The 27,595-nt window shown below is 43.9% G+C and overlaps 4 protein-coding genes across 7 annotated transcripts; 2 read left to right on the top strand and 2 right to left on the bottom strand.

Annotated features, from left to right (window-relative positions):
• Positions 1-83: 83 nt before the first annotated feature.
• Positions 84-10,132, top strand: tmprss15 (transmembrane protease, serine 15). The gene is made up of 26 exons (XM_022769390.1): positions 84-195; positions 274-398; positions 684-751; positions 1,115-1,275; positions 2,116-2,274; positions 2,468-2,576; positions 2,816-2,925; positions 3,138-3,278; positions 3,346-3,498; positions 3,592-3,697; positions 3,984-4,149; positions 4,243-4,384; positions 4,712-4,801; positions 5,013-5,135; positions 5,214-5,357; positions 5,466-5,576; positions 5,758-5,881; positions 5,995-6,090; positions 6,337-6,386; positions 6,515-6,586; positions 6,704-6,848; positions 8,481-8,662; positions 9,358-9,453; positions 9,583-9,722; positions 9,846-9,900; positions 10,005-10,132. Exons 1-26 carry the CDS (start codon positions 84-86, stop codon positions 10,130-10,132), a joined length of 3,108 nt encoding a protein of 1,035 aa, XP_022625111.1.
• A 4,202-nt stretch (positions 10,133-14,334) lies between these two features.
• On the top strand, positions 14,335-16,607 carry ttc1 (tetratricopeptide repeat domain 1). The gene is made up of 7 exons (XM_022769441.1): positions 14,335-14,487; positions 14,572-14,632; positions 14,724-14,836; positions 14,962-14,998; positions 15,461-15,609; positions 15,995-16,049; positions 16,395-16,607. The coding sequence occupies exons 1-7, from the start codon at positions 14,401-14,403 to the stop codon at positions 16,526-16,528; spliced, it is 636 nt and encodes a 211-aa protein (XP_022625162.1). The 5' UTR covers positions 14,335-14,400; the 3' UTR covers positions 16,529-16,607.
• A 131-nt stretch (positions 16,608-16,738) lies between these two features.
• On the bottom strand, positions 16,739-20,626 carry pfdn1 (prefoldin subunit 1). 2 transcript variants are annotated; one of them, XM_022769440.1, is made up of 4 exons: positions 20,534-20,626; positions 19,524-19,690; positions 17,836-17,920; positions 16,739-16,886 (listed from the first exon to the last, which is right to left on the bottom strand). In XM_022769440.1, exons 1-4 carry the CDS (start codon positions 20,564-20,566, stop codon positions 16,806-16,808), a joined length of 366 nt encoding a protein of 121 aa, XP_022625161.1. In that variant the 5' UTR covers positions 20,567-20,626; the 3' UTR covers positions 16,739-16,805. The 2 variants fall into 2 exon arrangements, with proteins under 2 accessions (XP_022625161.1, XP_022625160.1); XM_022769439.1 differs by having other exon boundaries at positions 16,740-16,889.
• Positions 20,627-22,326: 1,700 nt separating this feature from the next.
• mat2b (methionine adenosyltransferase 2B) lies at positions 22,327-25,703 on the bottom strand. 3 transcript variants are annotated; one of them, XM_022769413.1, is made up of 7 exons: positions 25,125-25,703; positions 24,609-24,803; positions 24,078-24,192; positions 23,799-23,951; positions 23,502-23,695; positions 23,052-23,165; positions 22,327-22,866 (listed from the first exon to the last, which is right to left on the bottom strand). In XM_022769413.1, the coding sequence occupies exons 1-7, from the start codon at positions 25,185-25,187 to the stop codon at positions 22,693-22,695; spliced, it is 1,008 nt and encodes a 335-aa protein (XP_022625134.1). In that variant the 5' UTR covers positions 25,188-25,703; the 3' UTR covers positions 22,327-22,692. The 3 variants fall into 3 exon arrangements, with proteins under 3 accessions (XP_022625134.1, XP_022625135.1, XP_022625136.1); XM_022769414.1 differs by having other exon boundaries at positions 25,557-25,703; XM_022769415.1 differs by lacking the exon at positions 23,799-23,951.
• Positions 25,704-27,595: the final 1,892 nt, after the last annotated feature.

The raw sequence follows: 27,595 nt of genomic DNA, 5'->3' as shown, positions 1-27,595 counted from the left end.
CGAATGACTTTACTGTTCTCTGATTGATTGATTGATTGATTGATTGATTGATTGATTGTGTATTGATCCCTGCAGCTGACAGGATGAAGCAGCGCCTGTCGTCTCTGGAGTTTCTCCTCTGCGTTGTTTCTTCTCTGCTTCTCGTCTGTTGTGTCGGACTGATCGTGATCTCGTGGATCAGCCTGAGGCCTGAAGGTGACTGTGCGTCTGGTCTTTACCACTTGATCAGAGGGGGCTATTGATCAGTGTTGATGATGTTGTTTGTGTGCTCAGGTGCCGTTGAGCCAGTGGTGCTGAGCGGCCGGATGGTGATCACAGAGGGAGCCGTGTTCTACGAGGAACTGAGGAACCGCAGCAGTCTGCTCTTTAAATCTCTGGCCTTCGACGTCCAGCAGCTGGTGAGCTCACAGACTTTTACTTTGAAATAGAGCTTTCCAGCATCTGGTAACATCAGCAGCTTTTATTTTGAAAGAAAGGCAGATTCAGCAGCTTTTATTTTGAAATTCTGCAGAGTAAAGAGGGGATATTCTTCCTGGTGAGGTTTTTTTCTCAGCTGTGAGACACTCCTCCGTCAATGTTTATGAACTGGAATGATCAATACTGATCTAATAACTTTGATCACAAGAGTCTGTCTACAGGTGTAAAATCAGCTGATCTCTGTCTGACCTCTGATTGGTCGACAGGTGTCCAAGGCATTCGCCCACACTGAGCTCAGACGACTCTACAAGTCCTGTCAGGTGCTACACTTCAGGTCAGATACCTGATCACTATCGCTCAAGCACATCATTACTGATCAATCATCAATAACAAATTGATTAATCAGTATCTCATTTACAGAGTTGATCGAAGGATCAATGACATCATCAATGATCAATGATTTGCAGGCTGATTAGTTTCATTCCAACAGCACAGCTGTTAGAAAGCAGAAGTTCCTGTTTGATTTTTCATTTCAACTGATTAATTAATTTATTTATTGATTATCTGTTGTTTAGTTCCTTTACTTCTCAGCTGCATTTGATTGATTGATTGATTGATTGATTGATTGATTGATTGATTAATTGGTGATTCTGAACTTATTGATACCGTGACAACTGTTATTGATCTGTGTCCTCAGTCGGGGCAGTGTGGCCGTGACCTTTGACCTCTGGTTCAATCAGCTGATTGATGTGAAGGAGGCGGAGCGGCTGCTGGGGGCGGGGCTTCAGGAGGCAGACAGTGGAGGACTGGTAATCGACAGAAGCAGCATCCAGATCACAGGTGAGTGTGGGGTCACAGGTGAGTGTGAGGTCACTGTGAGGTCACATGTGACACTGAAGCTAAAATACTGTGAAACTGTTTTTATTTTTATTGTTAATTTATTTTTAATATGTTTTAAAAAGTTGATTTAAACTAAAAGATAATCAAATCAAAGCAGACTGAATTACAGGTGTTAGGACAGATTATCCTAATATTAGATCAAATTAAATCAGATTAGACTCACAGTTGATATGACTGTGTAACTGCTGAATTAGCGCCAAAGCTTCACAATGTAAACAGGATATAAACAGTTGTCATGAAGGAGGAAATTAGCATAATGTTTAGCTTCATTAGTTGTTGATGATTGGTCAGAACCCACTGACCTGGATCAGATGACTTGATGATATTAGACCAGGTAAATCTGGTCTGGCTCAAACTGGGATTAAATTTCATGTTTCATCTGGAGAAACAAGATGAACATGTGAAACTCTTCCTGCAGAGAAACCAGATGAGACGACTGTCACACCTGGGACTGTCACACCTGGGACTGTCACACCTGGGACTGTCACACCCTGTCACACCTGGGACTGTCACACCTGCGACTGTCACACCTGGGACTGTCACACCTGGGACTGTCACACCTGGGACTGTCACACCTGCGACTGTCACACCTGGGACTGTCACACCTGGGACTGTCACACCTGCGACTGTCACACCTGTGACTGTCACACCTGGGACTGTCACACCTGGGACTGTCACACCTGGGACTGTCACACCTGCGACTGTCACACCTGGGACTGTCACACCTGGGACTGTCACACCTGCGACTGTCACACCCACGACAGGTGAGAACAGGTCAGGTGTCTGGTTCATATTCAGCCTCCTGCTCACCATCTAATACTTTCTGTGTCTCCACAGTGACGTGTCCTCCTCATCAGGAAGCCTGTGCTAATCGATTAATGTGTGTTCCGATTGATCGGTTCTGTGACGGAGTGGATGACTGTCCAGACGCCTCTGATGAAGACGCCGCTCGCTGTGGTCAGTGATCTTTCCTACAAAGATTATTTAAATCAAAGAGATGATTCAACAGGTGAACAGATGTCCAGTAATTATCTAATCAATCATTTATTACTGATGGTATCAATCAAGTTTATCTGTCAACAGGAGTGACTGATCGGCTGTGATTCAAAGATAGAACTGCCTGATGATGTCATCACTCTTGTTGCCATAGCGACAGCATGTGATGGACAGTTTGTACTAAGAGGACCGAACGGCTCATTCAGTTCATCAGACGCTTCTGAGAGCTACAACAGCAGCAGTGAATGTCGCTGGGTCATCAGGTGAGACACTGTAACACACCTGTATACACCTGTACACACACCTGTATACACCTATATACACACTGTAAATAACATGTACAGTACATTAACAAGGATGTTTCGAATTTTATTTTTCATCCAGAATAATCCAGATCAAAGATATAACTAAATCATGTTGTTGTTTGTTGTTGTTTTTGTCATTGGTTGTTTATTTTGTCATTGTTGTTGTTATTTTTGTTGTTGTTTGTTGTTGTGTTCAGGGTCGACCGAGGACTGTCAGTTCAGGTCAGCTTCCACCACTTTGAAACAGAAGAAAACGTTGACATTGTGAAACTGTATGAAGGAGTGGGAGGAGTCAAACGGCTCACAGGTGACGTTCACCACAGTGTTTTATATGCTACAGTATGTGTGGACTGAGGTTTATATGATTAGTCAGTTCTGTGGCGTCTCTCCGGTTTCTAAACCACGTTTTGTCATGAAAACACGTGAGAAGAGATACAGGAAGTGATGTAATCTGCCTCTGATTCAGAGACTCAAGGCTAAACTCAGTGTGAATATTAACTGACACGATGTGATTTACAGCTGAGCTCTCAGGCTCCGCCCCTCCTGGGACTGTGTGGCTGCTGACTGATCAATCAACTGTTGAGTTTATCTCTGATGATGTCAACAACTTGTCAGGGTTCAGCGCCACCTACAGGGCAGCCAACACCTCCAACCTGTCCAGTAAGACCTCCCATCACAGAGTATAAAAAGTGTTTAGCTGCAGCTGACTGACTGTGTCTCTGCTCAGACCAACAGAAGCTGACCTGTGCGTTTGAGCAAGGCATGTGTTTCTGGAGGAGGCCGCAGGACCCGGATGATGGAGACTGGATTCGAATCAGCGGCTCCACGTTTCCTCCGCTGACTGGCCCGAGTGTCGACCACACGCTGGGAAACAGCTCAGGTGGGTTTCCTGTGGAGGGCGGCATCATGTTGTCATAGCAACTGGAATGATCAGTTTCAGTATCATTATCAATACAATTGATCTGTTTGTCAGGTTTCTACATCGTCACGCCTCTGAGTCCCGGCCAATGGCTGAAGAGCTTCAGGATCTACAGCCTCCCTCTCACTCTGCCCACACAGCCCATGTGTCTGAGCTTCTGGTAAACAACTGAAATAAATATGTCAACAACCAAAAATAAACAAGTCAACAACCGAAAACATTTTAACAACAAGAAAATGAACAAATGAACATGTAAACAACTGAAAAAGAACATGTAAGGAACGGGAAAATAAAATGAGAAAAATCATCAAGTAAACAAGAGAAGCTGAAACATATCGAATGTTTTTAAATTCATAAATAAACAAATACACAAGACAACAACAAACAAACGTGTAGATGAATAACTGAGTAAACATGTAAACAAACAAACATCTGTTTGTCTGCAGGTACCACATGTTTGGAGAGGACGTTCACCAACTTCGAGTCCTGCTGCTCCCGTTGTCCCTGTCACAGCCTGAACCTGTCGTTTCCGTGGTGTTTCAGAGAGACGGTAACTATGGCAACAACTGGAACTACGGCCAGGTGACACTCAACCTGATGACTGAGGCCAGGGTCAGTGACATCACACAGGGGTCCACAGAGTGGTCAGTTTATTGATCCTCATCAATAACTTATTGATTGTTGTGTGACCTCTGACCTCTGCAGGTTGTGTTTGAAGCTCTTAAGAAAGGAGGGATGAGGAACGACATCGCTCTGGATGACATCACACTGACTGCTGCTCCCTGTGGCCCCGCTCCCCCCGAGCCAACCAATGTACCGCCTCCAACGACCACGCCCCCTATACCAGGTGAGACTCAGGCCATGCCCCCTTATTAACTCAACCTATTATTACTAACTTATTATTAAATGTTACATTGTTTTGTTTTCACTAATATTATTTTAATGATATTATGTTTAATTTTCTTCATGTCTTATGAAATAATGATAAAAACATTGTAATGTCACTTTTATTTTTATTACCATGTGTTTTACTTAAACATGTTGGTTCTTTGTCTTTACAAAATAATATATAATATTTAATAAATTTGCCGTTAATTAGAATAGGGTCATATTGTACATACACCTGTGATCTGGATCACGTCTGACTCCGCCCCCTCTGCTGTGATTGGTCTAGCTGACTGTGGAGGACCCTTTGACCTCTGGGAGCCAAATTCCACCTTCAGTTCACCAAACTACCCACAATCCTATGGGAACAAGGCTCACTGTGAGTACACCTGTCTGTCCAGAGTCACCTGCAGCCTTTACTTCATATTGTTACACCTAGTTCTTGTTCAGGTAGGAGAGAAGCCCCTCCCACAGACAGTCCTTTAACTTTATTGGTGCAGAAAAACCAGGAACACAGAAGAGCCTGTTTACTTGTTGGTCTGAACCTCACTTGGGTGCTGTAAATTACCCATGATCCTCTGCTGCTCCAGGTCTGTGGACTCTCCACGCTGCAGAGGGAAACATCCAGCTCCACTTCTTGGACTTTGATGTTGAAGCGACCTATGACGTCGTAGAGGTGCGGGACGGGGCAGGGCCTAACTCCACCTTACTGGGTGAGAAGGTGTTTTACCCATAACCCCCTTCAGCATTGTTTGTTCATTTTCAGGTTTAACGTGTTTGTTTTCTTCCAGCCTTCCTCACTGGCAGTGATGGCCCCGCCCACGACTTGTTCTCAACAACCAATCAGATGACAGTGTGGTTCTTTACAGACAGCTTAGGACACGGTCGAGGATTCAAAGCCAACTTCACATCTGGCTTTGACCTAGGGTCACCAGGTGAGTCAGAGGTCAGAGGTCAAACTTTGTGTTAAAACAGAAAACAGCAGCATTGTTTATTAGTATTATTGATTATTGATCATGACGAGTCGTGTGGTTTCTGAACAGCTCCGTGTGCACCTGGACAGTTCCAGTGTCAGACAGGAAGTTGTATCCATGGCAACAGTCAGTGTAACTCTGTGGTCGACTGTCCTGACGCCTCAGATGAAGCTGACTGTGGTGAGCTTTATAATCAATAATTAATAATTATACACCAGACACATCAACCTCAGTGTTTAGATCAGTGATTAAACATTTCTACACTTTGATCATTTTCAGGCTACGTGGTTAGGTCACGTTGTGGCGTCACGTTGTGGCGTCACGTCACTACATTGTTACATTACTACTTTTCCCGTGTTAGTTGTGTTGCAGGTGAATGGTTCCAGTCGTCTCCAGTTTCAACTCGTCTCTACTCTGTTCACTGTGTGTGCTGACACCTGGAATTCTCACCTGTCTGACTTCACCTGTCAGTACCTGGGATACAGGTAACTCTCACCTGTCCAACCTCCCCTGTGAGCACCAGAGAGAACTTCACTCCGATTGCAGAAGAGTTGTGAGATCTAGACTCAGACCTGGTTTTTGTCTCTGATCTCTGCAGGTCTGGAGAGGCCTCGCTGCTGCCGGCTCTGCCACAAGATTCACCGTTTACAACCGTCACAGTCACCAGTAATGGAACACTGGAAACCACTCTCAGGTGCAAGACCAGGACCACAACTAAAACTAGAACTAGGGTTAGGGTTAACTATAATTAAAACCAGTGTAAGGTACTGAAGACAACTAGAACAAAGACAGAACTAGTTCCAGTAACAGAAACAGATCTACAGCTAAAACCAGCTTCAGAACCAGAACTAGTTCAATATTTGGGGAAACTGTTAAAAATATTTCAGGACAGTAAAATATTGTAATAACTGTTTTTTTTTGTTTGTTTTTTTTTTTACAGTGAAACCTGTCACAGTGAGAAAGTGATATCGCTGAACTGTGATAACCAACGTGAGTACATTCATAAACACAGACCGTTGAAACAACTTAATTTGTTCATGTTAAGTTAAATATTGATTCAGGCTGAGTGAACTGATATGATTATATGTGAAGAATGACCAGCCCTCTGTGTGTTCTAGCTTGTGGACTTCGTCAAGTCACTAATGTCACCAGAGAGATGGACCAATCAGAAGAGAGGAAAGCGGGTCCTGGTAAGAAAATAGATTATTTTTAAATTTGACCTGATCTCTTGTTGATGATCTGATCCTGTTTGTTTCAGTTTCATCGTCGGTTGTGAGTTATTTTGTGTGTTTGTTGTCACCTGTCAGGTAAGGCCCGAGTGGTGGGTGGAGCTAATGCGGCAAAGGGGGCATGGCCGTGGATTGTATCTCTGCAGTGGCAGGGGCGTCATATGTGTGGAGCCACACTGATTGGCCGTGACTGGCTGCTGACTGCTGCACACTGTGTCTATGGGTGAGTGACTCAAATCATGTTTCATGTAATAACAGGAAGAGTTCAAAGAATCTATAAATGCCATTTGTGTCCTCTTATACACACACACACACACACACATATATATATATATATATATATACATACACAATGTATACATTAAATATAATTACATAGTTGAATCATATACATATACTGTATATTTATATTGTTGGTCTGCAGCACACACTGTGGGCCTGAATGGGTTTCTTTCTTTTTGAAGAGGACTAATGTTACTCTCTGAAATGTTTTCTCATGGTCTCAGCTTCTTGGTCATCTGTAATCTGACTGGTCGCTTTTGTGGTAGTCGCAGGAAAAGGGAGGTGAGCCCTTTGGAATTGTGATCAGATCTTCATCTAACTTACACCAACAAACAAACACAATCTATTTTAACTAATAACACACTTATTAGTATAAGTATTTTGTCCATGTTAAAAACATGATTCAAACAATCACAGTGAAACCGTGTATGAAGCTTGACCAATAAACAGAAGCTGCTGCAGTGAGGACTTATCAGATAGAGAGATTATAAAGAGAAACATTAGCTGATGTGAAGCCTCACTACAAAGGTCTCAGACTGAGGATGAAGAAGAGTTCAGATCTTCATCAGTCAGACTGCCTATTGATGAGATGAATCAGTGACGTGATGTCCAGACTCCAACAGATCAAAACTTTTGAAGCTCAGAGTCACAGCTGAAGGTTTAAAGGAATCACTGGAGCTGATTCACATCCCTGTTCATCATGGAGTCCTGTTGCCATGGAGACCAAAGAGGAAGCTGCTGCATTGCTGAGCTGAAGTTTGACTGAAATTGTTTGATGGACTGAAGAGAGTGAAGATGGAGTGTAGAAGAACATCAGCTCTGTGTTTGGAGTAAACCTCCTCCCACAGGTGGAGCAGGATCTGGGTCTCTGCTGCCTCTGGACCTGGACCAGGTCTCTTCAGGATCATGTCAGGGTGTCTGTCCACCTGCTGAAGCTCAGGAGAAGACAATGACCCTAAATATCAGAGTGGAGTGGTCCAGTCAGACCCAGACCTGAACCCAGTAGAGCTGCTGTTACTGAGCTCAGAGAGAGAACCTGTCTGACTGAAGCAGCTCTATAACAAGAACAGTCCAGACCTCATCCTGAACACTGAGGTCTGATTAGCAGCTACTGAAGAGGGTCTGGGTTCAGACCAGTTCAACCAGTTATTAAATCCAAGGTTCATTTCCTGTTTCCACCAGAGCTGAGAGGTTTAAATACTGGGTACAGTGAAGACACAGAGATTATAACTGTCTGTGTGACATCAGCTCAGAGACACTGAGTTTGTGACTTAGCTGGAGATCAGGTCATTCAAAGGGTTCACTGACTTCTCTTTTGTTTAAGTTCTCCTCAGGTAAACCAACTCTGTGCTGCAGGTCTGTGTGGACAGGTAATGAACGCTGCAGCCTGTAGGGGGCGCTAACAGAACACTTAGTCTGTCTTCAAATTATCTTACTGTTTAGAAACTCATGCAGTACATCTCTGATCGTCTCTTCTGTTGACACGGTTTTGTTGTGATTGTCCAAAAGTTGTCCTCGTAGAGACATAAAGACATGTTAAAGACATGATGTCAGTTCAGGTCCTTCTCCACAGGAAGAACATCCACCTCCGGTTCTGGTCGGCTGTTCTCGGTCTTCATGCTCAGACGGATATGAACTCAGAGGACGTTCAGACCCGACCAATTGATCGCATCGTCATCAACAGACAGTACGACAGACGAAGCAAACAGGCTGACATTGCCATGATGCATCTGCAGCAGCCAGTCAACTTCACCCGTCAGTAAGAACACACAGAGAGACAACAACATGACGAACAAAATAATTAACTAAACTAAATGTTTATGATATTCATTCATCATTTCAAAAGTCAACGTTAGAAACAACAGCAAGGTTTCAAAGAGAAACTGTCTGGTGATCAGATATAATCTGGTTATCAGATAGTCTGTATGATCTGTTTTTGTAGCGTAAATACTGCATAAAGTAAACTGTGTGATATGAGCCAGTGATGGGGAAGAAATTTACATTTCAAAATAAATCTACATTATTATAAATAACACTTAAAGGTAAAATATAGTTTTATAACACACAATATTGTTGCTTCCATTAAAATAAAAACAATATTTGACTGAATATATTATTCTTTTAACCAGAGCATCCATGTGGAGGTTAAGAGAAATGTCATCATCAATAATAACAGAAACATTTCTGATCATGAAGACGTGAAACTGAAGCAGCTTGAAGCCGAAGCTTCACAATGAAAACTGAATATAAACAACAGTGTCGTCTGCAAACAGGTTGATTTCTACAGCAGAGCCTTATGTCAACTCACTGAGGTTAAAAATGATAAAGATCAAAGTTTTAAAACAAAGTTTCATGTCCAACAGAAAAACAATGTCTGTCTTCCCATCACATGACTTAACTGTGTTTAAAAACAGCTGCTATGTCACTATGAAGAGGCGTTTGTCTTTCAGAGACCATCCAGCCGGTGTGTCTCCCTGCTAAAGGTCAGGACTTCGTAGCTGGAAGAAAATGTTTCATCGCTGGCTGGGGACGTGTCACCGAGCAGGGTGAGACACATGAAGACACACAGAGACCTCAGACACATGAGGACACACACAGACCTCAGACACATGAGGACACACACAGACCTCAGAGACATGTCTCTCTGTCTCTCTCTCTACCCGTCTGTCTCTCAGGTTCCCTCCCTGATGTTCTCCAGGAGGCCAAGGTTCCTCTGGTGGTCCAGGATCAGTGTCAGCGTCAGTTACCTGAGTACACTATCACCTCCAGCATGGTGTGTGCTGGATTCCCTGAGGGAGCGGTCGACTCCTGCAAGGTAACTACTCACCTGGCCTGACAGTTCAACTGAGTTCTACTGTCAGAGATCTATCTTCTCTCCCTCTCTTCTCTCTCTCTTTCCCCTCTCTCTCTCTCTGATTAATGTGTCTGTTGTTTCCAGGGTGACTCTGGAGGTCCACTGATGTGTCTGGATGATGGACACTGGACTCAGATTGGTCAGTCACATAAACACACACTCACAAACACACACACGCAACACAGAACAATTGACAGTAGTGGAGGTCTGAAGAAATGCTGTGTTCTGATTGGTTCCTGACAGGTGTGACCTCCTTTGGGATTGGCTGTGGGCGTCCTCAGAGACCTGGAGTCTACGCCCGAGTCTCCGCGTTCGTCTCCTGGATCGCCCAGACCCGACGCTCCTCCACCCCACCCCCCTCCCACCTCTGATACCGCAGTTTTCTCTCTCTTGTTTCTGGTTTGAAGTGGGTGGGGCTCACCTGGATAAAGGTGATGTCTCATGATTCTGTGCCCATGTCAGGAAACTCTCTGAACTGTCTGAATATAATTTCTTGTGACTTCATCCTCACCTCATTATTTTCACTTCATTATTATTTTAGTGGCTCTACTTCGTCTATTTTCTTCTGATGTTTTCTTATCTCAACATTTCACTTTGTTTGTTTTGTGTTTGTGGTTAAAGGAGGATTTATCCTCCATGTGTTATAAATAAAGTTGGTTTAAAAAGAGTCTGAAAGTCTTCATGACCTCTCCTTCTTTCCTTGACCTCATAACGTTTTCCATCGAGGTCAAATGAGAAGTTGTTAGAAAGGAGATTATTTAGACTTTTCTGCTCCGGTTGAAAAGTCTTTATTTTTCTTATGGAGGTTCAAACTGAGTGAAATGACCTGGAATAATCTGAGCAGCTTCAGCTGGTCAAATTCTCTAAATGATGAGGAAAGTACCGTCACTGCTTCCAATCTTATCTCTTTTAGGAAACACTGGACCTTCCTTTACTAAGGAAAAGGAGAAAGTGACATTTAAAGTGATGCACCAACGAATGTTCACCACAGCAGAGCCACATAAATGTATAAACAACAGAGCAGCTGATCGACTGAAGCCCAGATCCATAAATATAGATTTATTCTCTTTAAATCAGTCAGGAGTCATCATGAAGAACAAGCTGATGAATTTATAGTGAACAATATCATAACTAAATACTATAGGTGACAGTATAGTATTTCACTAAATCCTCTCTTAAAATCTTCTGATAAAAATGAAATTTCATCTTAACAATTGTATAGAAATATCAAAAGTGCCTATGCCAGGAACTACAAACTTCAATTTGTATTTTTCTTTCATGTTTTCTTGTTTCAACGTTTCAGTTGTGTTTGTTTGTTTTGTTAAAGGAGTGTTACAAATACTTAGTTTTAAAAAAAGAGATGAATTCTCCTTCACATCTTTCCTTGACCTTGTGACGTTTTCCATGGACGACAGCTTCGGACCGGAAGCCGGATCACCTACAACAACAGTAAAATGTACGCTCTGTGATAACGAAACTGAATCTTTAATTCATCTCTTTTACTACTGCTCAAGTTCACTAACCTTGTGGACTCAGACTGAGAGATATATTTTGTGTAAAACGAAATATAATGTCAAAATTGACTGTAAATGTGTCATCACTTGTTTTGATCACGAAAACAAGGAAATGGAATTTATAGGTAACTTGTTGATTCTATTTGGCAAATTTTGTCACGACCAGGCTCAGACGCAGGACGCAGGGTTTCCGTCTTTATTTGGGAAAACAGGTTCTGATCTCCAAGACAGAGAAAACAAAGCAGGCTGTGAAATCCTTCCTCTGACACACTTCTTAAAAAGAGAAGAAGCGTGACTGAAAAAGACTACCAAAATAATAATCGCTCCACTAAAAGGAGGAAACCCAAAAGACTATATAAAACGTTAACAGTAACAGAAATTCACTCCCGCTACGGAGGAAAAAGAAATAGCAACATGAAAATAGAAACAACAAAAACTCTCCTGAAAACTGGAGGCACTAATCTATAAAAGCATCGCTCCACACGGAGGAAACAAAAAGCTGTGAAAACATTAACTATGGAAATAAAACTAAGTTATGAAAGTTACAACGAAAAATCACTCTTGGAGGAATCAGACAGAAATCCGTGAAAACAACTATGGTCAAGACTGTGGTAAGGCTGGGGTGAACGCACGTGCATGTGGACGAAGACGAACACACTGGCACAAGACAAAGGGAGACGCAGACTATTTGAACACATGGGGGTAATGGGGAACAGGTGGACACCATCGGGAATCAGGGAAGACAATCAGACCGGTGACACGTGAGGAAGGGCAAGTGACCTGAAACGAGAGGAGAGTTACTTTTCAAAATAAAACGGGAAATGACAAGACAAAACACGGAGACAGGACAAAAACCCAACTTGACCTCACCGCGGTGTGACAAATTTCATATCCACAAATGCAGATTTGCAAAAACTTCCCCAAATTTTTTCAGATTTTCAATTGAATTTTTAGAGTATATTAAAACACTACAGCTCTTAAACACAGCTAAATGTAACAAAACTGTCAAAATATATGAAGAACTATTCAAAGAGGAATAACCCCTTTTCCCTTAACATATATATTTTTTGTTTGTTTGTTTATTCATTGATTTTATGTATGATTCTGAATTTTGCAATATACTTGTACTGTATATCCTCAAATTATTGTTATTTAATGTATTGTTTATTACTACTCGATACTGTATCTGTGCACAGATTGAGATACTGAGCACCTGTCATTCTGTTCATTGTCGTTCAATAAAGTTTAAAAAAAAAAAAAAAAAAACCTACAACAACAGTAGACGAAGAAGAAGCAGGTCATCATCCCGGAAATGACATCAGAGTGAGTACTCTGCAGGCTAACAGGTGTTAGCAGGTGAGAAACTAAACGTTATGTTTTTGTTTTTTTTTTAAGTTTTTAGTATTTTACATTTTATTTAACTGACATGCTGATGACGCCATACTAGTCCGTGAAGTGTCCGCCGGTTGACAACGTTGTTACGCCTCGCAGTTTGTAAGCAGTTAGCTGTTTGTTAGTCGTTAGCTGTTAGCAGTTAGCTGTTTGTTAGCAGTTAGCCGCAACTGCGTTCAGACATTAAGGTTTTAATGTTGAGAGGACTCGGACCGTGTGCTCCTGGACTCGACACAACTCCCACCGGGAATCTGCTGATTGAAGACGCCGCTGGATCAAGAGGGAGTCCGGCCCACACCTGCACCTATAAATACTTAAGTCCAGAATCCTGAAAAACCTGACTAACATCTGGATAAAAACAGCCAATTACCGTGGAGACACGTGCTCAAACCTTTGTTATATTGCAGTAAATCTCTTCAGAACAACAGGAAGTTTACCGATGAATCGATTAACGGTTTGGTCTGTCATGGTGACCTCCTTAAATGTTGTTGTCACACAAATGGCCAACTCACACGTGACTGGTTTAAAATGACTGAAACAAACTGATTCTTATAATAGTTGCTGATTAATTTTCTGTCGATCAGCTAATCAATGAATTGACAGATTAGGTGTGATTGCTAAAATGTATTGAATGAATGGTTACAGTATGAGATGTGAGTATGTCTGATAGAGACCGACTGCACCAGTAACAGCAGCTTTATTTCCCTTGTGTATCGTCACAGTCCAGGCCATAAGTTTGTGGACAGTAAGTCGTAGATCCATATAAAGAGTCTCAGCTTTAATTTGAGCAGGTTTACATCAGTACAGGACTAACTGTGAGAACACATAGAGACCAAATCAGAAGTACATGGACGTTCTACTGTTTATTAATCAGCTGTGTCGTTGGTTGACACTGACATGGTCCAGTTGTCTGTCTGTTGTCTCAGTGTGATGCGTGAAGAGGAGACTGTGCATATGAAGAATAATGCTGATCTTACAGATCATCACGTGATTAGAGGTCTGTATCTCCCACTCTGTCGTTTCCATAGTGATGTGAACCTGCTCTTTTTAAAAGTATGTTTTCACACTACTACTCTGTTGCCATGTTAGTCAGGTTAAACTGCTGCTGTACACTGACTATATGGAAGTAGGTGTGTGTGTGTGTCTGTCTGTCTGTCTGTCTGTCTGTCTGTCTGTTTTCTGTTTTTTGCTGTGGTATTGAGAATCATGAAATTTCAATGTTCTTTGTCCCAACTACCAAGTCTCAAGTCTTTGACATGAACTGTCCACTAAAGACTCTGACTCTCCTAAAGACTTGACTTATCTTGACTTGACTTATCTTGATCAATATTATTGATTCGGTTTTGCAGAGCTTCAATATGAGCAGCCAAGGAGATGAACAGAGATGCAGTGGAGAACCTGGAATACGCAGAGAGCATGAGGAGAAAGAGGAGGACTTCTACGACTGCCAGGAGACTCTGGAGCCTCCAGACCCCAGAGGGGAGGAGGAGGAGGAGGGGACCCGACAGGATGCATTGGGGTCAAAATATTGTCACATAAAAACTAAGAGACTAACTGACAGAAAAGATGACACAGAGACTGAGATAGGAGGAGGAGGACTACATCAGGAGGAGGCGCAGGGCAACAGGCTGCAGGAGGAGGCGCAGGGCGACAGGCTGCAGGAGGAGGAGCAGGGCGACAGGCTGCAGGAGGAGGCGCAGGGCGACAGGCTGCAGGAAGATTCAGAATCAGAGATGAAGGAGGAGAATAATCAGGCAGTGGAGTTTGATGATGACTACCTGAGGGAGGTGGAGAAGGAGCTGACAGAGGAAGAGAAGGAGGTAACACCTGTTCACCTCTCTACCTGGTGAAATGTCAGCAGGTGAACAGAGTTCAGAGTTCTCTGTATCTTCTGTCTGTTTCAGAGTCGACAGCAGCAGAGTTTAACTCTGAAGGAAAAAGGAAACAGCCAGTTTAAAGCTGGAGGTGAGTTTACACCAATATTATATCAGCATTAACCAGTATCTTAACCAGTAAGTAAACCAGTCTCTTAACCAGTATAAATGTGTTCCTGCAGACTGGTTGGAGGCGGAGCGCAGCTACACAGAGGCTTTGGTTTTATGTCCAGTTTGTTTCAGCAGAGAGAGAGCCGTCCTGTTTTCCAACAGAGCCGCCGCAAGACTGCACCTGGTAACAACACGCTAACATGCTAACAACATGCTAATAACAAGCAGTTGACATGTTAATATTAACAGACTGCTAACAGGGATGCTAACAGTGATATTAGCAGGATGCTAACAGTGTCTCTCTGTCAGGACCTGAAGGATCAGGCGATCTCAGACTGCACTAGAGGTGAGTGATTGTTTCATTTCAAACATGGACACAGAAGTGGGAAAGTGAACAGAGACCGGAGCACAAAACAATCAAACAAAAAAAAATAGTAATGATAACAATCATTTTCAATAATAATAATAGTGATGTGTTAGAGTGAGGAGCTGTCAGATCTCTGGGATGATGTCTGAGCTGTTGAAGCCTCTGAACATCTGTGGATGTGTTGAAGCAGCTGTGTTCCTTGACGCTGGCGTCAGTAGAGGGGGGTGGGGCTTGAGAGGGGCGGGGCCTCTCTGTTGTCACTAGTTGAATCTAGAGTTGATATATTGTTGAATCTCATATTGAAATCAGTTTTTGATTTTTTTCGACTTGTCTGTATGGTAGATATTAAACCTCAAGGGAGTGATGACATCACTGCGCACCTGCACAACACTGGGTCACTGACCGATGCTTGTATCGCTACATTATTTCTGGTTTCCATAGCGATAGAGCTGAATCCAGACTACGTGCGGGCGTTGCTGAGGAGGGCAGAGCTTTACGAGCAAACAGAGAAGCTGGATGAGGCCCTGGAGGACTACAAGAAGGTTCTGGACCAAGACCCGAACCAGACCAGCGCTAGGCAGGCCTGTATGGTAAGTTCACTGACAGCTTGGACGAATGGGACCCCCTAACCCTTTACAATACTTGCCACATTCACCTGTTTACACACACATTCATACATCACACTCATATGCAGCCATCAGGGGCAATGTGGGGCTCAGTGTCTTGCCCAAACATAAGGCTGGAATCAGCCTGGAGAAGCTGGGGATTGAACCACCAACCTTCTAGTTAGAGGACAACTCACTCAGCCTAATCTACCTCCTGAGCCACAGCCTCCCCATCAGCTGATTCATCCAACTGATCAAACACTAAAACTCATCCTGAAACATTAAGACCACATGACCACTGATCTGTCTGTCTGTCTCTCTACCCGTCTGTCTACTTTACTCTCTCTCTGTCTACCCGTCTGTCTTTCAGAGGTTGCCTCAGCAGATACAGGAGAGAAATGAGAAGTTGAAGGAGGAAATGATCAGTACGTACTGACCGCACCACCCTTTGTTTCTGTCTCAGTTCATTAACTAATCATTATTTCAGATAATCGATATATATAATCAATATGTATGATTAAGGCATAAAAAGTCATAGTATAGTGAGGCATAAAACATCAAAAAAAACATCATAGTATAGAAAGGCATAAAAGGAAAAAAAACGTCATGAGAAGTAATAATATAATAAGGTTTAAAATGTCATAGTATAGTTCATAAAATATGGAAAAAACGTCATTATAGTAAGGAATAAAAAGTCATGATGACGTTACAGGTAAGGCCAATGGTAAGATGAAACCAAAGTAATATGTAACGTGTATCATGTTGCACAGGTAAGCTGAAGGACCTGGGGAACATGATCCTGAGGCCGTTCGGACTCTCCACCAACAACTTCCAGGTGAACCAGGATCAGGACACCGGATCGTACTCCATCAACTTTGTCCAGAAACCAAACAACAATAGATGACATCACCACAGACAGTGATATCACAGCAACATGTGGACAAACCTGTGTGTGTTTCAGAGTTAAATAAAGTTTGATGAGCTTCCTGTTTGTGCTGCGTCTTCACTCACCTGTTGACAAACCGGTCATCAAGCTGCCGATCCACTGGTTATTGATTGGTTAGTGATTAGTTTGTTTAATAAAGTAGGAACACAGACACTGGGTGAAGATACAACATTTTAATATGAACAACTAACATACACAAGAAACAGGAAGTCACTATGACATTATTGATTATTGATCACTGAGCTCTTCTGGACAGCAGCATCTCTCTGATGTTGTCTTCAGCTTCTTTCACGCTGCGTTCAAGGTACACCTTCTTCTGCTGGAAATAACAGATATGCACAGTGAGGGCACAGACACACACTGGATGTAATACACACTGCAGGCGTGTTTTCCCGTCTGAAACCATTAAAAGGTAAAACTGTTGCTGTTGATTTCGGCTGCTTTATTCTAACTAATATTAAATCACTAATATTGATCATTATACAGCAGTTAGTCCCGACCAAGTGATCTGATTGGACGAGAGTGATTCCATGAGGCTGATATAGTGAACAGCAGCACTGGGACCTTTAACTCCATGTATCACTCCTCCTCACAGCTGTTCTATCAACCGTTAATCAGCGTCACATTAACGTCATTATCGATCTCAGACTGTAACAAACAAAGATGAAAATATTTCAGAAATAATGTTTGAATGAAACGATGTCGTCAGGAGAGGATGAAGGAAGAAGGTGGATCCTTCAGAAACACCTGAGGGAACGAGGAGACGAGGCAGCAGCTAGTGTCACTGTGCAGGTCAGGAACATGTTTATGTGTTGCTTAGCAACAGTCCAGCACCAGCCCAGTTGAACTACTAGCGTTGTGACAAATAAATGATGAAATAAACAAACAGATCTGTTGTTGCTCATTGATCTAACATGGCGCTGGTAGAACATCACACTGAGGGAGAGATGTTCTGAACATCATGTTCTGAGTCACAGCTGAGCTGATATATATACTGGATATATATAAAAAACATCACTCCCCCTTGTGTGATAATGCTTAATTAATCACTAATCATTAACATTAATCACTAATATTGATCATTAATCATGAATATGAATCAATCATTAACCAGGTCCTGGATGAGCAGCAGAACTTGGTGTGGATAAACCAGTTAAAATAAAGTCGTGTGTGAATTTGTCAGAATCAGTTTCCACTAAAGTCACAGTCTCTCACACCTGTGACACCTGCACCAGGTCACCAGGTGTCAGTGTGGATTTTTGTACCTCGAGCTCTTTGATCTTCTCGTCAGCTGTTTTCTGTTTATCCATCAGCTGATTATTGATCTCCTCCTTTGACTGAAGAATGAACCTGAAAAACACACATGTCATCACCTCCTGGTTAAACTGTGTCAGTGTAGACTGAGAGAACACCTGCTGACCAGGTGACTTCTCTTTCTCATCAACTCCACCTGGATCACATGATTACACCTGAATATTTAACACTGGTGTCACGTCTCAACTCTCAGGTTTATTTATCAGTTGTCTGGTTTAAACAAACGGCTTAATTTTCTGTTCAAGTGAAAACGTCAGAGATCTGATAAAGTTAGGTTTCATTTCATCTTCACAGATCATTGATAAATAATCATATATTGTGTTAATAGGGTGGAGTGTAGACCGGAGGGCAGGTGAAGGAGGGAGGGGGGACCTAGGCGTGCTGACCCCCGGTGTTGTACACTGGTTCTAAGGATGTGGAATGTCTCCTCTCTGGTGGGAGGAGCCTGAGCTGGTGAGGGAGGTGGAGCGAGAACACTCTCCTTTTCTGGTGGGTGGGGGGATCCTCACAAGCCCCAGGTGGAGACCATTCTCTATGAAGATAATTTAGGTGCAAAACAACTGAGCACCTGTGACAGTGGAATTAGTACAAAAGAGTCACATATGCGTATCAGTAAATCTGAGGTCACAGAGAAAAGATGCTCTAGGTTTAGACAACAACAGTTACACCTAGCTGCACAAACCCTGTTTTACAAATCACAAATTAAGAAACGTACACACTCACATTTTCACCACAGTTGCTGCAGTGAATCTGGGTCAAAACACATTCACACTACTGTATCAAATAAATTTGTAGTGTCATGGACAAAATTTGCACATCTGGAAATCAGAAGGTGAATTCATGCAATGAGTGTTGCACATCTGTAAAATATTTTCTCACAAATAATCCTAACCCAAATTTGTTTTTTCTTGGATATTTTTTATTACACAAACACCTTGAATCTTCCACTACGAGTCTCAAACAAGTACTAGAATTTTGTCGGGGGCGGCCGCCTCCCAATTCTCTATGCAAGAAAAAACCCTGCACATGTGACTATTTTATACAACTACCAATTCCACTGTCACAGGTGTTCAGTTGTTTTGCACCAAAAATACCTTGATAGTTCTCCCCGGGAAACAAGAGGATTTGGTCTGAAAACTCTTTCTCTTCTCTTTGCTCTCTTCATAACAATGTCAGCAAACCACAAATATGAGCTATTCTTGTTTTTTGTTGTTGGGTCAGCCCAGGTGTCATTGATTGTTACCATGGTAACATTAGCCTTAGACCTGAATTAGTCTAGGGGTCACCTGGGAGGAGACCAGGGGACACCTAGAACTCACTGGAGGGACTACATATCCCATCAGGACCAGGGATGCCCCGGGACCCCCAGGAGGAGCTGGAGAGACAGACATCCTGGAGTCCTGGTCAGTCTGCTGCCAGCAAGATGTGACCAGGAGAAGAAAATGGATGTTGGGTTAAGATGACTCAGCAGTAACGTGACACCTGAGTGATGTGGACTCACCTGTCTCAGTTCGTTTGGTACGATTTTACCTTAATTTACTTCACATTCATGTCCTCTGTGATGTCACTGTGATGCCACATTTTCTGTCTGCATCACCTATCCAAGTGAACAAAGATGCTGGCTGTCGTGGAGACTCACATGCGTCCGACTCCCTCGTAGAGTCTCGTGTTGTCGGGCAGCGTGGTGATCTCAGCGTGAGTTAGCTTAGCGTGTTTCTGGACTCGGGTCAGCTGATCGATCTGCAGGTCGGCCAGCTTGACCTTCTGCTGCGTGTCGATCATCTTCACCTGCAGCTCCGAGAATGCCTGAGGAGACAGGAGGTATCACTTTGATCAGAAACACCTGGACAACTTCCACCTACAGCTCCTGCAACACAGAGGTCTCACTCTGTTTAAAAACACCTGGACAGCCCTCACACACTAGTCAGGAGCTGACACAGGTAAATCTGTTTGTTTGTTGTCACTGATCCTAACATCAACATTCAGGTCACCATCACCTAAGAATTGTTTCCTGCAGACGAGGCGTTCAGGTGTGGGGCAGGTAAAATGAAAAACGCAATGATCAGAGTGAACTAACACACCTTTAATCTGATTTATTAAACTGACCTGATTAATTGATCTAAGCGAATTGATTGGTCTGTGGGCGGAGCTTTAATAGGCGTTGATCGGTTATCTCGAACATAACCTGCTCAGGGGCAGGTGAGGTGTGTTACCATGGTGATTTACACCGCTAACAAGTGAACCATGGTCGTAACCCCGACTACCCAGAGTTGAACCTGAAGTTACCTCAATAACCTCAGATCCTGCTGATTCATGCAGGGAAACAGCGACGCTCCTCAGGCTAACACTTAGCTCCTCTGGCTAACACTTAGCTCCTCTGGCTAACACGTAGCTCCTCGGACTAACACGTAGCTCCTCGGACTAACACTTAGCTCCTCTGGCTAACACGTAGCTCCTCTGGCTAACACGTAGCTCCTCGGACTAACACTTAGCTCCTCTGGCTAACACGTAGCTCCTCAGGCTAACACTTAGCTCATCTGGCTAACACGTAGCTCCTCGGACTAACACTTAGCTCCTCGCAGCTTCGGTTAAAGACAGAGGACAGATGAGGACAGGTGAGAACAGGAGACATGTTTAATCAGACTGTACCTTCTTCAGCTCCAGGTCTATGGGCGCAGCCATCTTCACCAACACTGGACCGTATCCACGTGTACAGACTGCGCATGTGCAGGCACGATCTTCTTGTGTGAATTTTCCGGCAGGTGACGTTGATCAGCGCTTCGTCCTGGACTCAGTCCTCCTCGGTCCTGTATTTGATCGTGTCAAACTCTGTTTACAATTAACCCCTGGCACTGTGCATAATTGATGTCTGTCTTTGTTTTTATTTAATTATGTTGGGCTACTTCTTTTGTGCCTTACTCTGATAATGTAATGTCATTAATAAAATAAAAAAGTCCAGTTCCTTCTCCTCTGCTCGTTTCCCTCCCTGGACCTGAGGTCTGGACTGAACCAGGATCTGAGGTCACCAGGTAACTTCAGGTTTAACTCTGGGTTTTCAGTCCTACGACGATGGTTCACTTATTATCGGGATAAATCACCATGGTAACTGACGCTGAACCCCTGATCTGCTCCGGCGCAGGTTAATTTACAGGATTAGATCAGGACCTGTCAGCAGCCAAACTACTGACCAATCAGATCACTGGAAAAATGGAGTCATCATTCCTACAGGACAAAAGAGTTTACAATAAAGTGATCGATAATAACGAGCAGTAGGTATTAGTATTGATCAGTGGATGGTTTTACGGACAGGATTCCTGACAGTGATGAAGCTGTTGTTTTCTTCATCATTGAGCTCAGAATCCCATGAGGAGAAATGACAACTAGACCAACAGTGATTCTCACACTGATCAATAGTTATGATTATTAATGAACATTTCTTCAGACATCAACTACTTCTCTTCTCTTTCTCTCTGCAGCAGAAACTCTTCGACATGAACATGTTCAGTTTGCTGTTTGTTTCTTCGGGCGAAAGAAGAGAAGAAGTTCATGTTCTTATTTACAGTTTATCCTCAGTCTGACTTTGATCATTAGAAATTATTTCTAGTGATTTTTTATTCCAGTCGTGATCATATTTTTTACATTCCACCTTGTTGAATATCAGTAAGACGTGGTTATAACTGAACTTACCTGCAGGTGTCAGCGTTTCTTCTCACATTAAGAACTTCATTCATGGTTCTGATTATGTTGTTTATGATTAATACCTCCGCCTCTTTCACGTCAACGAGCCAGAGGTTTGTACTATGAAGTGAGTTAAACAGACCCAGGATAACTTTTAGTTATTTGGTTTAACTGAACCTAACACTGACCGTCCTGATAACCTGAACTACGAAGCAGGTTATCACCTGGCACGGTTAACCCTGGGTTTACCTGTCCAGGTACAAGCCTGTTCATGTGAAAGAGGCGGAGTTGTTAATCTTGTCAATTAAAGAATATTTGATCTAATAAAATGAAACTATAATAGTTATTATATATTTATTTAGCGTGACAAACTCTCTGCTTTTAAAAGCTTCTAAAGAATGCACAGAGTGGAAAACTATCTACTGATCGTTATTATTGATCACTTTATTGTGAACTCTTTTGTCCCTGTAAGGATCCTGTAGGAATGATGACTCAGTTTTTCCAGTGACCTGATTGATCAGTAGTTTGGCTGTTGACAGGTTTTGATTGGATCCTCTGAAGTTAACCTGCGCCGGAGCAGGTCAGGAGTTCAGTGTCAGTTACCATGGTGATTTACCCCGGTAACAAGTGAACCACCATCGTAGGACTGAAAACCCAGAGTTAAAACTGAAGTTACCTGATGACCTCACATCCTGCTTCGTAGTACAGACCTCAGGTTTAAGTCATCATATAAACAGGAAGTGTGAGGTCAGACTCAGTTCCAGATGTTTAATGTGAACAACATCAACAGTAGAATCACAATAGACGTCACATTAGAAACCAGCAGCTGCTCAACTGCTGCTCACATTACAACAAAGAACAATTAAAAATAAATACACAAGTTACCACACACACACACACACACACACACACACACACACACACGCACACACACTTCTTATAATGTTTGGTCTCACTAATTGAACCTGCAGACGAAACTCAGGGTTCAAGATTCATCATCACACACTGTATATATCTGTCTGTCTGTCCACCTGTCTGTCCTCATGTCTGTCTCTCTGTCCTCCTATCTGTCTCTAAGTGTCTGTCTGTCCACCTGTCTCTCTCTACCCATTTCTCTGTCCTCCTGTCTGTCAGTGGAAGACGGTCTGTCTCCAGCGTTTGTCCGGGGTGAAGGGCCACAGACAGTCGGTGATGGCGGAGGTGAAAGGTCGCGGTTCAACACTCAGGTTCAGCAGCTCCAGACGAGAACAGTTCAACCGACTGTTGATTGGACGAGGAGCTGATGCCGCCGGCTGCTCTGTCAGCTGCCGAGGAACGCAGTATTAATACCACAAATACTGCATATACTACAAGTATCAAAACCAAACTACAGGTACTTTATACAGATACTAGATTAGATAATTATTTATATACATCTACACATATATCATTTAATACATTGATTGGTTATATGATGGATACGTATTGATTATTGATGAATGTTATTTACAGGGATCAGGTGGTCGGACGGAAGCTTGAAGGCCTGAGCGATGGCGACGGCCATTTCATATTTAGTCATCTGCTCCTTTGCCGAGAAGTGGAAGACTCCTCTGATGGACGGGTCCTTTGAGACAGACAGGTGGATAGACAGACAGGTGAGAGAGACAGTAAGGTGAGAGACAGACAGGTGAGAGAGACAGTAAGGTGAGAGACAGACAGGTGGAGAGAGACCGTAAGGTGAGAGACAGACAGGTGGAGAGAGACCATAAGGTGAGAGACAGACAGGTGGAGAGACAGGGAAAGAGAAGAGGCAGACGGGAGAGAGAGAGACAGACAGGCGGAGAGATAGACAGGTGAAAGGTCAGAGAAAGACAGGTGGAGAGAGATCTCTCCACCTGTCTTTCTCTTACCCCCCCCACTCACCCATCTATGTCTCTGTCTCTCTCTCTCTCTCTCTCACCTGTCTCGCTCTCTCCGACAGTTTCCTGCAGACGGCGGCGACATCCCTGGCGTCGGTGGGGAACCTCTGCTGACAGTGATCCAGGGTGCTGCTCTCCGTCGCCTCCTGAACCTTCAACCACAGAGACGTGACGGCGCTCTCCGTCACCGACTCCACCTCCCCGAACAGAACGGGCACTCGCAGCACCACCGCCCCTGAGAGACAGACAGGTGGTCAGCCAGACAGACAGGTGGCCAGCCAGAAAGACAGGTCGTGAGCCAGAGAGACAGGCAGACAGGTGGTCAGACAGACAGGTACCCGGACAGTGGCGCAGTGTCTCCCTCTCTCCCTCCAGTTTGCTGCGTCCGTAGACGTTCAGAGGGTTCGGACTGTCGTCTTCTCCGTACGGAGGATTCCTCCCGTCAAACACGTAGTCAGTGCTGATGTAGAGGAGGAAGGCCCCGCCCACAGCTGCACGCACACACACACACACGCGCACGCACACTTGTTACTGGCTGAACCAGCAGCAGTAAATCCTCCTCTGTTGCTGTGACAGCCATTTGACAACTGTGATGACAGCATCATGTGATCACTCACCTGCCTCCTTGGCGAGCGTGCTCGTGGCGTGCACGTTGAGATTCACAGCTGCATCAGTGTGTCTCTCCACAACATCTGGACGTCTCTCTGCTGCGCAGTGGATGATCACATCAGGCTGAGACACAGAGACGCTTCATTCAAATTAACTTTATTTAAATATGTTCATCATTAAAGACAGGGGTGGTGCGGTGTTCTAATCTGTCCCCCACGGTCCGTCAACCTAATCTGTCCCCCACGGTCCGTCAGTCTAATCTGTCCCCCACGGTCCGTCAGTCTAATCTGTCCCACCACGGTCCATCAGTCTAATCTGTCCCCACAGTCCGTCAGTCTAATCTGTCCCCCACGGTCCGTCAGTCTAATCTGTCCCCACGGTCCGTCAGTCTAATCTGTCCCCCACAGTCCGTCAGTCTAATCTGTCCCACCACAGTTTAATCAGGAACCAGGAGGATTATTACACTTTCATAAAAACAGAAATGTGTAGTACAGTGTGCAGTACAGTGTGTGGTATAATGTGTAATACACTGTGTATACCTTGTACTCCTGCAGTAATCCTCTGACAGCGTCCTCGTCTGTGAGGTCACAGCGGAGGAGGCGGGGCCTTGCCCTCCTGTACCCAGTCCCAGTGACCAACCAGCCATTGTTCTGAAACTCTCTGCAGACTGCTCGACCTAAAAGACCTGTTGCCCCGGTAACCAGGACCTTAAGACCCGGGACCACCACCTCCTCCTGGAGTATATACACACAAATACACACATATACACACACACACACACACACACACACACACACACACACACACACACACACACACACACACACAAAATCACTCATGACATCACCTTGTTAATAAAATAACGTTATAAATAAAATTATAAGTAAAGTCAGTTTTAATAAAGGCAAAAATGTGATCAATCATTCAATCATTTACTGATCAATACCTGACTCAGAGTCTTTGACCTTTTTAAATCACAAGATTCACAAACTTTCCAGGACTCTCCAGGTCCTGCCGTTAGCCGTTAGCTCCGTTAACTGTGATCAATTGTTTACCTGAACCAGTTGCACGCGCCCCGGGCTGAACATGATCCTCAGTTCTGCGCCTGCGCGGCTCATGTCTCTCCTGCTCTGATCAGTTATGTTTCTGATATCTGTTATTGATTGTTATCGATCACTCCGCTCGGCTCCCTTTTTCTGATGCGCACTTTCCTGTCTCTTCCGCATTGATCAGGTGTTTGCCGTAAAGCAGCTGTCGCGGTGATGCTAACTGTTAGCATGCAAGCTAACGGGCTTCACAGAAGAAACACGGACATGGAGATGATTCCAGATGAGTATCAGACAGCAGAGTCCAAGTCTAACCTGGACCGGGTCTGATCTGAGACCGGGTCTAACCCGGATCGGGTCTGATTTGAGACCTGGTTCAACGCGGTCACATTATTCCTCACAACACCAACACCGACATAAAGACACAATCTGAAAATTCACCTCCGGAACTCTGAACTCAAACCCAGGCATTTGATCCGGGACTAGCTCTCAGACTAGAACAGACCCGGAGAGTCCAGCAACAATCTCCAGAAACCAGTAGAAACCTGTAGAAACCAGGGGAACACTTCCCGCTGCAACAGACGGCTCAGTCACTCCTCCTCTTCTTCTGTGGTTTTTCAGACCAGGTTTAACAGCGGCGTGTTGCTGCCCCTGCTGTTTGTTATTAATGCTCATTTTTATAGTTTTTATATTTTTTCTTTGATTTATAGTTACTTACAGTATAATTTGTATTCGTCATTAGTCCACCCCCCATCCACACACACACACACACACACACACACACACACACACACACACACACACACACACACACACCGTGTTATCACACATTCCTCTGCAGTGTGTTACTGTGACACACTCAGCTCTAAATATAAACTGCATCACAGATTCCTTCATTGAACAGACAACAGACTGATGTTGTTGTTGCTATGGCAACAGCATCAGTATGTGATGTCATGACAACAATCAGCAACACCCTGTCTTTAATGACAATGAGACTTAAATGTTTTAACCTGCACAGACAGAACCAGACCAGATGAGATCCAGTTCTCCTACCAGTCAGCAAAGATCCTGTTTGGCCTCAGGTGTTCTGGTACCAGGTCTACTTATCAACCCCATATGGTTTAGACCAGGACCTTCCTCCAGGAGTAAGTCCTCCTGCTGGACTATGAGTCTGTAAGTGGTTTCCTCTCTTGAACTTCACCCGCAGACTCTCAGACGACCAGATTGTGAACTGCTGGTGCATAAACCGTCTGAGGTTTTCCCCCAGTGGCTGCCCCCAGAGCCCCCAGTACCCCCAGAGCCTATCCCAGCAGATGGGGGGCCCCTGTGGCAGCAGCTCCATGTAGGTATTTTGGACTGTACCTGACCGGGCCTCATGGGTCAGGACCCACCTACCAGAGTCTTCTCAGCGAGATCCCCTCCCTGGTCTGGCTCCAGGAAGGGGTCCTGGTCCTGGTCCTGGTCCTGGCCTGCAGCTGCAGCCTCGTCTGTCAATCACCTCCTAAAATAGAAAGCTGCAGCCTGACACCGACTCTCTCTCTCTCTGTTTTCCTCTATGTCTCTCGACCATCCCCTCTCTCTCTCTGGACCTGCAGTCTGTCAGCAACACTCATACTTGCTCTACCACCCTCTCTCTCTCAGTTTATCTGAATCTCTCTCTCTCTCTCTCTCTCTCTCTCAGTCAGCGTCAATCGCTCTGACACTGAGCTCGTGTTGATCTGAGTTTAAACTGAAAGAAACAAGAGCACACAGACCGCTCTGGGACCAGAACTTCCTCCAAACCAGTTCTCATGGACCAGAAAACTGGAAGAATTCTGGGTAAACTGACAACCATGAAATGTCCCTTTAAAGTTTGACTTTAACCCTGAAATACAAGAGACCAAATCCTTCAACTGGACCAAAGACCTGGATTGAACCTGGTCCTAGACCAGTGGTCCTGGACTCTGACAACCAACCTTAGATTAAACTAGAACCAGGAACCAGAACCAGGAATCATCTCTATAAGAAGTCTGAACCTGTATCTTTGACAGGTGGCTCTGATCCTGATCAGATCATCATTCAGTGAAATCGTTGGAGGTAAGAATTTGTTAAGAATCTGTCACTGGTTCAATTTATTGATTTATTCTGAAATTTTTCTTCAATGTTAATTTTCAGCTGTGAAACTAAAGTTTTTAACTTTAGACAAAAATTCAAAACGAAACTGGATCAGAGTCCAGATTAAGGATTAGTGAAGCCAGGTTTATATTGGCTGACTGTCACACCTAAACACAGGTAGGTTCATCAACACAGCGGTGAGTCTCATCATTGAAGTCTCCAACATGTTGACACCAGTGACTGAGTCCAGGTTCTTCTGCTTCACACTGTAGAAGGAAGCGTTTGGATGAACATGAATATTCAGCCACTCGTCATGTGTCATTACAAGAAGAAAACTTCTAACTTCCAGAAGTGAGAGTGAACTTTCCAGAAAACATTACAAC

This window comes from Seriola dumerili, unplaced genomic scaffold (genome assembly GCF_002260705.1).
Source record: "Seriola dumerili isolate Sdu_G_001 unplaced genomic scaffold, Sdu_1.0 BDQW01002927.1, whole genome shotgun sequence".
In the NCBI taxonomy this organism is placed as follows: domain Eukaryota; kingdom Metazoa; phylum Chordata; class Actinopteri; order Carangiformes; family Carangidae; genus Seriola; species Seriola dumerili.
Note: the sequence above shows the minus strand (reverse complement) of the source record. Positions and strands in the feature narration are given on the sequence as shown.

What these genes read in the sequence shown, in the direction of transcription:
- tmprss15 (XM_022769390.1), top strand. Translation starts at nt 84, where the DNA reads ATGAAGCAGCGCCTGTCGTCTCTGGAGTTTCTCCTCTGCGTTGTTTCT. An exon ending in GCTGAACTGTGATAACCAAC is followed by an intron (nt 6,387 to 6,514) that starts GTGAGTACATTC and finishes TGTGTGTTCTAG; the next exon opens with CTTGTGGACTTCGTCAAGTC. An exon ending in GCTGCACACTGTGTCTATGG is followed by an intron (nt 6,849 to 8,480) that starts GTGAGTGACTCA and finishes CCTTCTCCACAG; the next exon opens with GAAGAACATCCACCTCCGGT.
- ttc1 (XM_022769441.1), top strand. Translation starts at nt 14,401, where the DNA reads ATGAAGGAGGAGAATAATCAGGCAGTGGAGTTTGATGATGACTACCTG. An exon ending in TGACAGAGGAAGAGAAGGAG is followed by an intron (nt 14,488 to 14,571) that starts GTAACACCTGTT and finishes TGTCTGTTTCAG; the next exon opens with AGTCGACAGCAGCAGAGTTT. An exon ending in CCGCCGCAAGACTGCACCTG is followed by an intron (nt 14,837 to 14,961) that starts GTAACAACACGC and finishes TCTCTCTGTCAG; the next exon opens with GACCTGAAGGATCAGGCGAT.
- pfdn1 (XM_022769439.1), bottom strand. Translation starts at nt 20,566, where the DNA reads ATGGCTGCGCCCATAGACCTGGAGCTGAAGAAG. An exon ending in TAGACCTGGAGCTGAAGAAG is followed by an intron (nt 19,691 to 20,533) that starts GTACAGTCTGAT and finishes CTGTCTCCTCAG; the next exon opens with GCATTCTCGGAGCTGCAGGT. An exon ending in AGAAGATCAAAGAGCTCGAG is followed by an intron (nt 16,890 to 17,835) that starts GTACAAAAATCC and finishes TGTTATTTCCAG; the next exon opens with CAGAAGAAGGTGTACCTTGA.
- mat2b (XM_022769413.1), bottom strand. Translation starts at nt 25,187, where the DNA reads ATGAGCCGCGCAGGCGCAGAACTGAGGATCATGTTCAGCCCGGGGCGC. An exon ending in GACACTGCGCCACTGTCCGG is followed by an intron (nt 23,696 to 23,798) that starts GTACCTGTCTGT and finishes TCTGTCTCTCAG; the next exon opens with GGGCGGTGGTGCTGCGAGTG. An exon ending in CGTCCGACCACCTGATCCCT is followed by an intron (nt 22,867 to 23,051) that starts GTAAATAACATT and finishes GTTCCTCGGCAG; the next exon opens with CTGACAGAGCAGCCGGCGGC.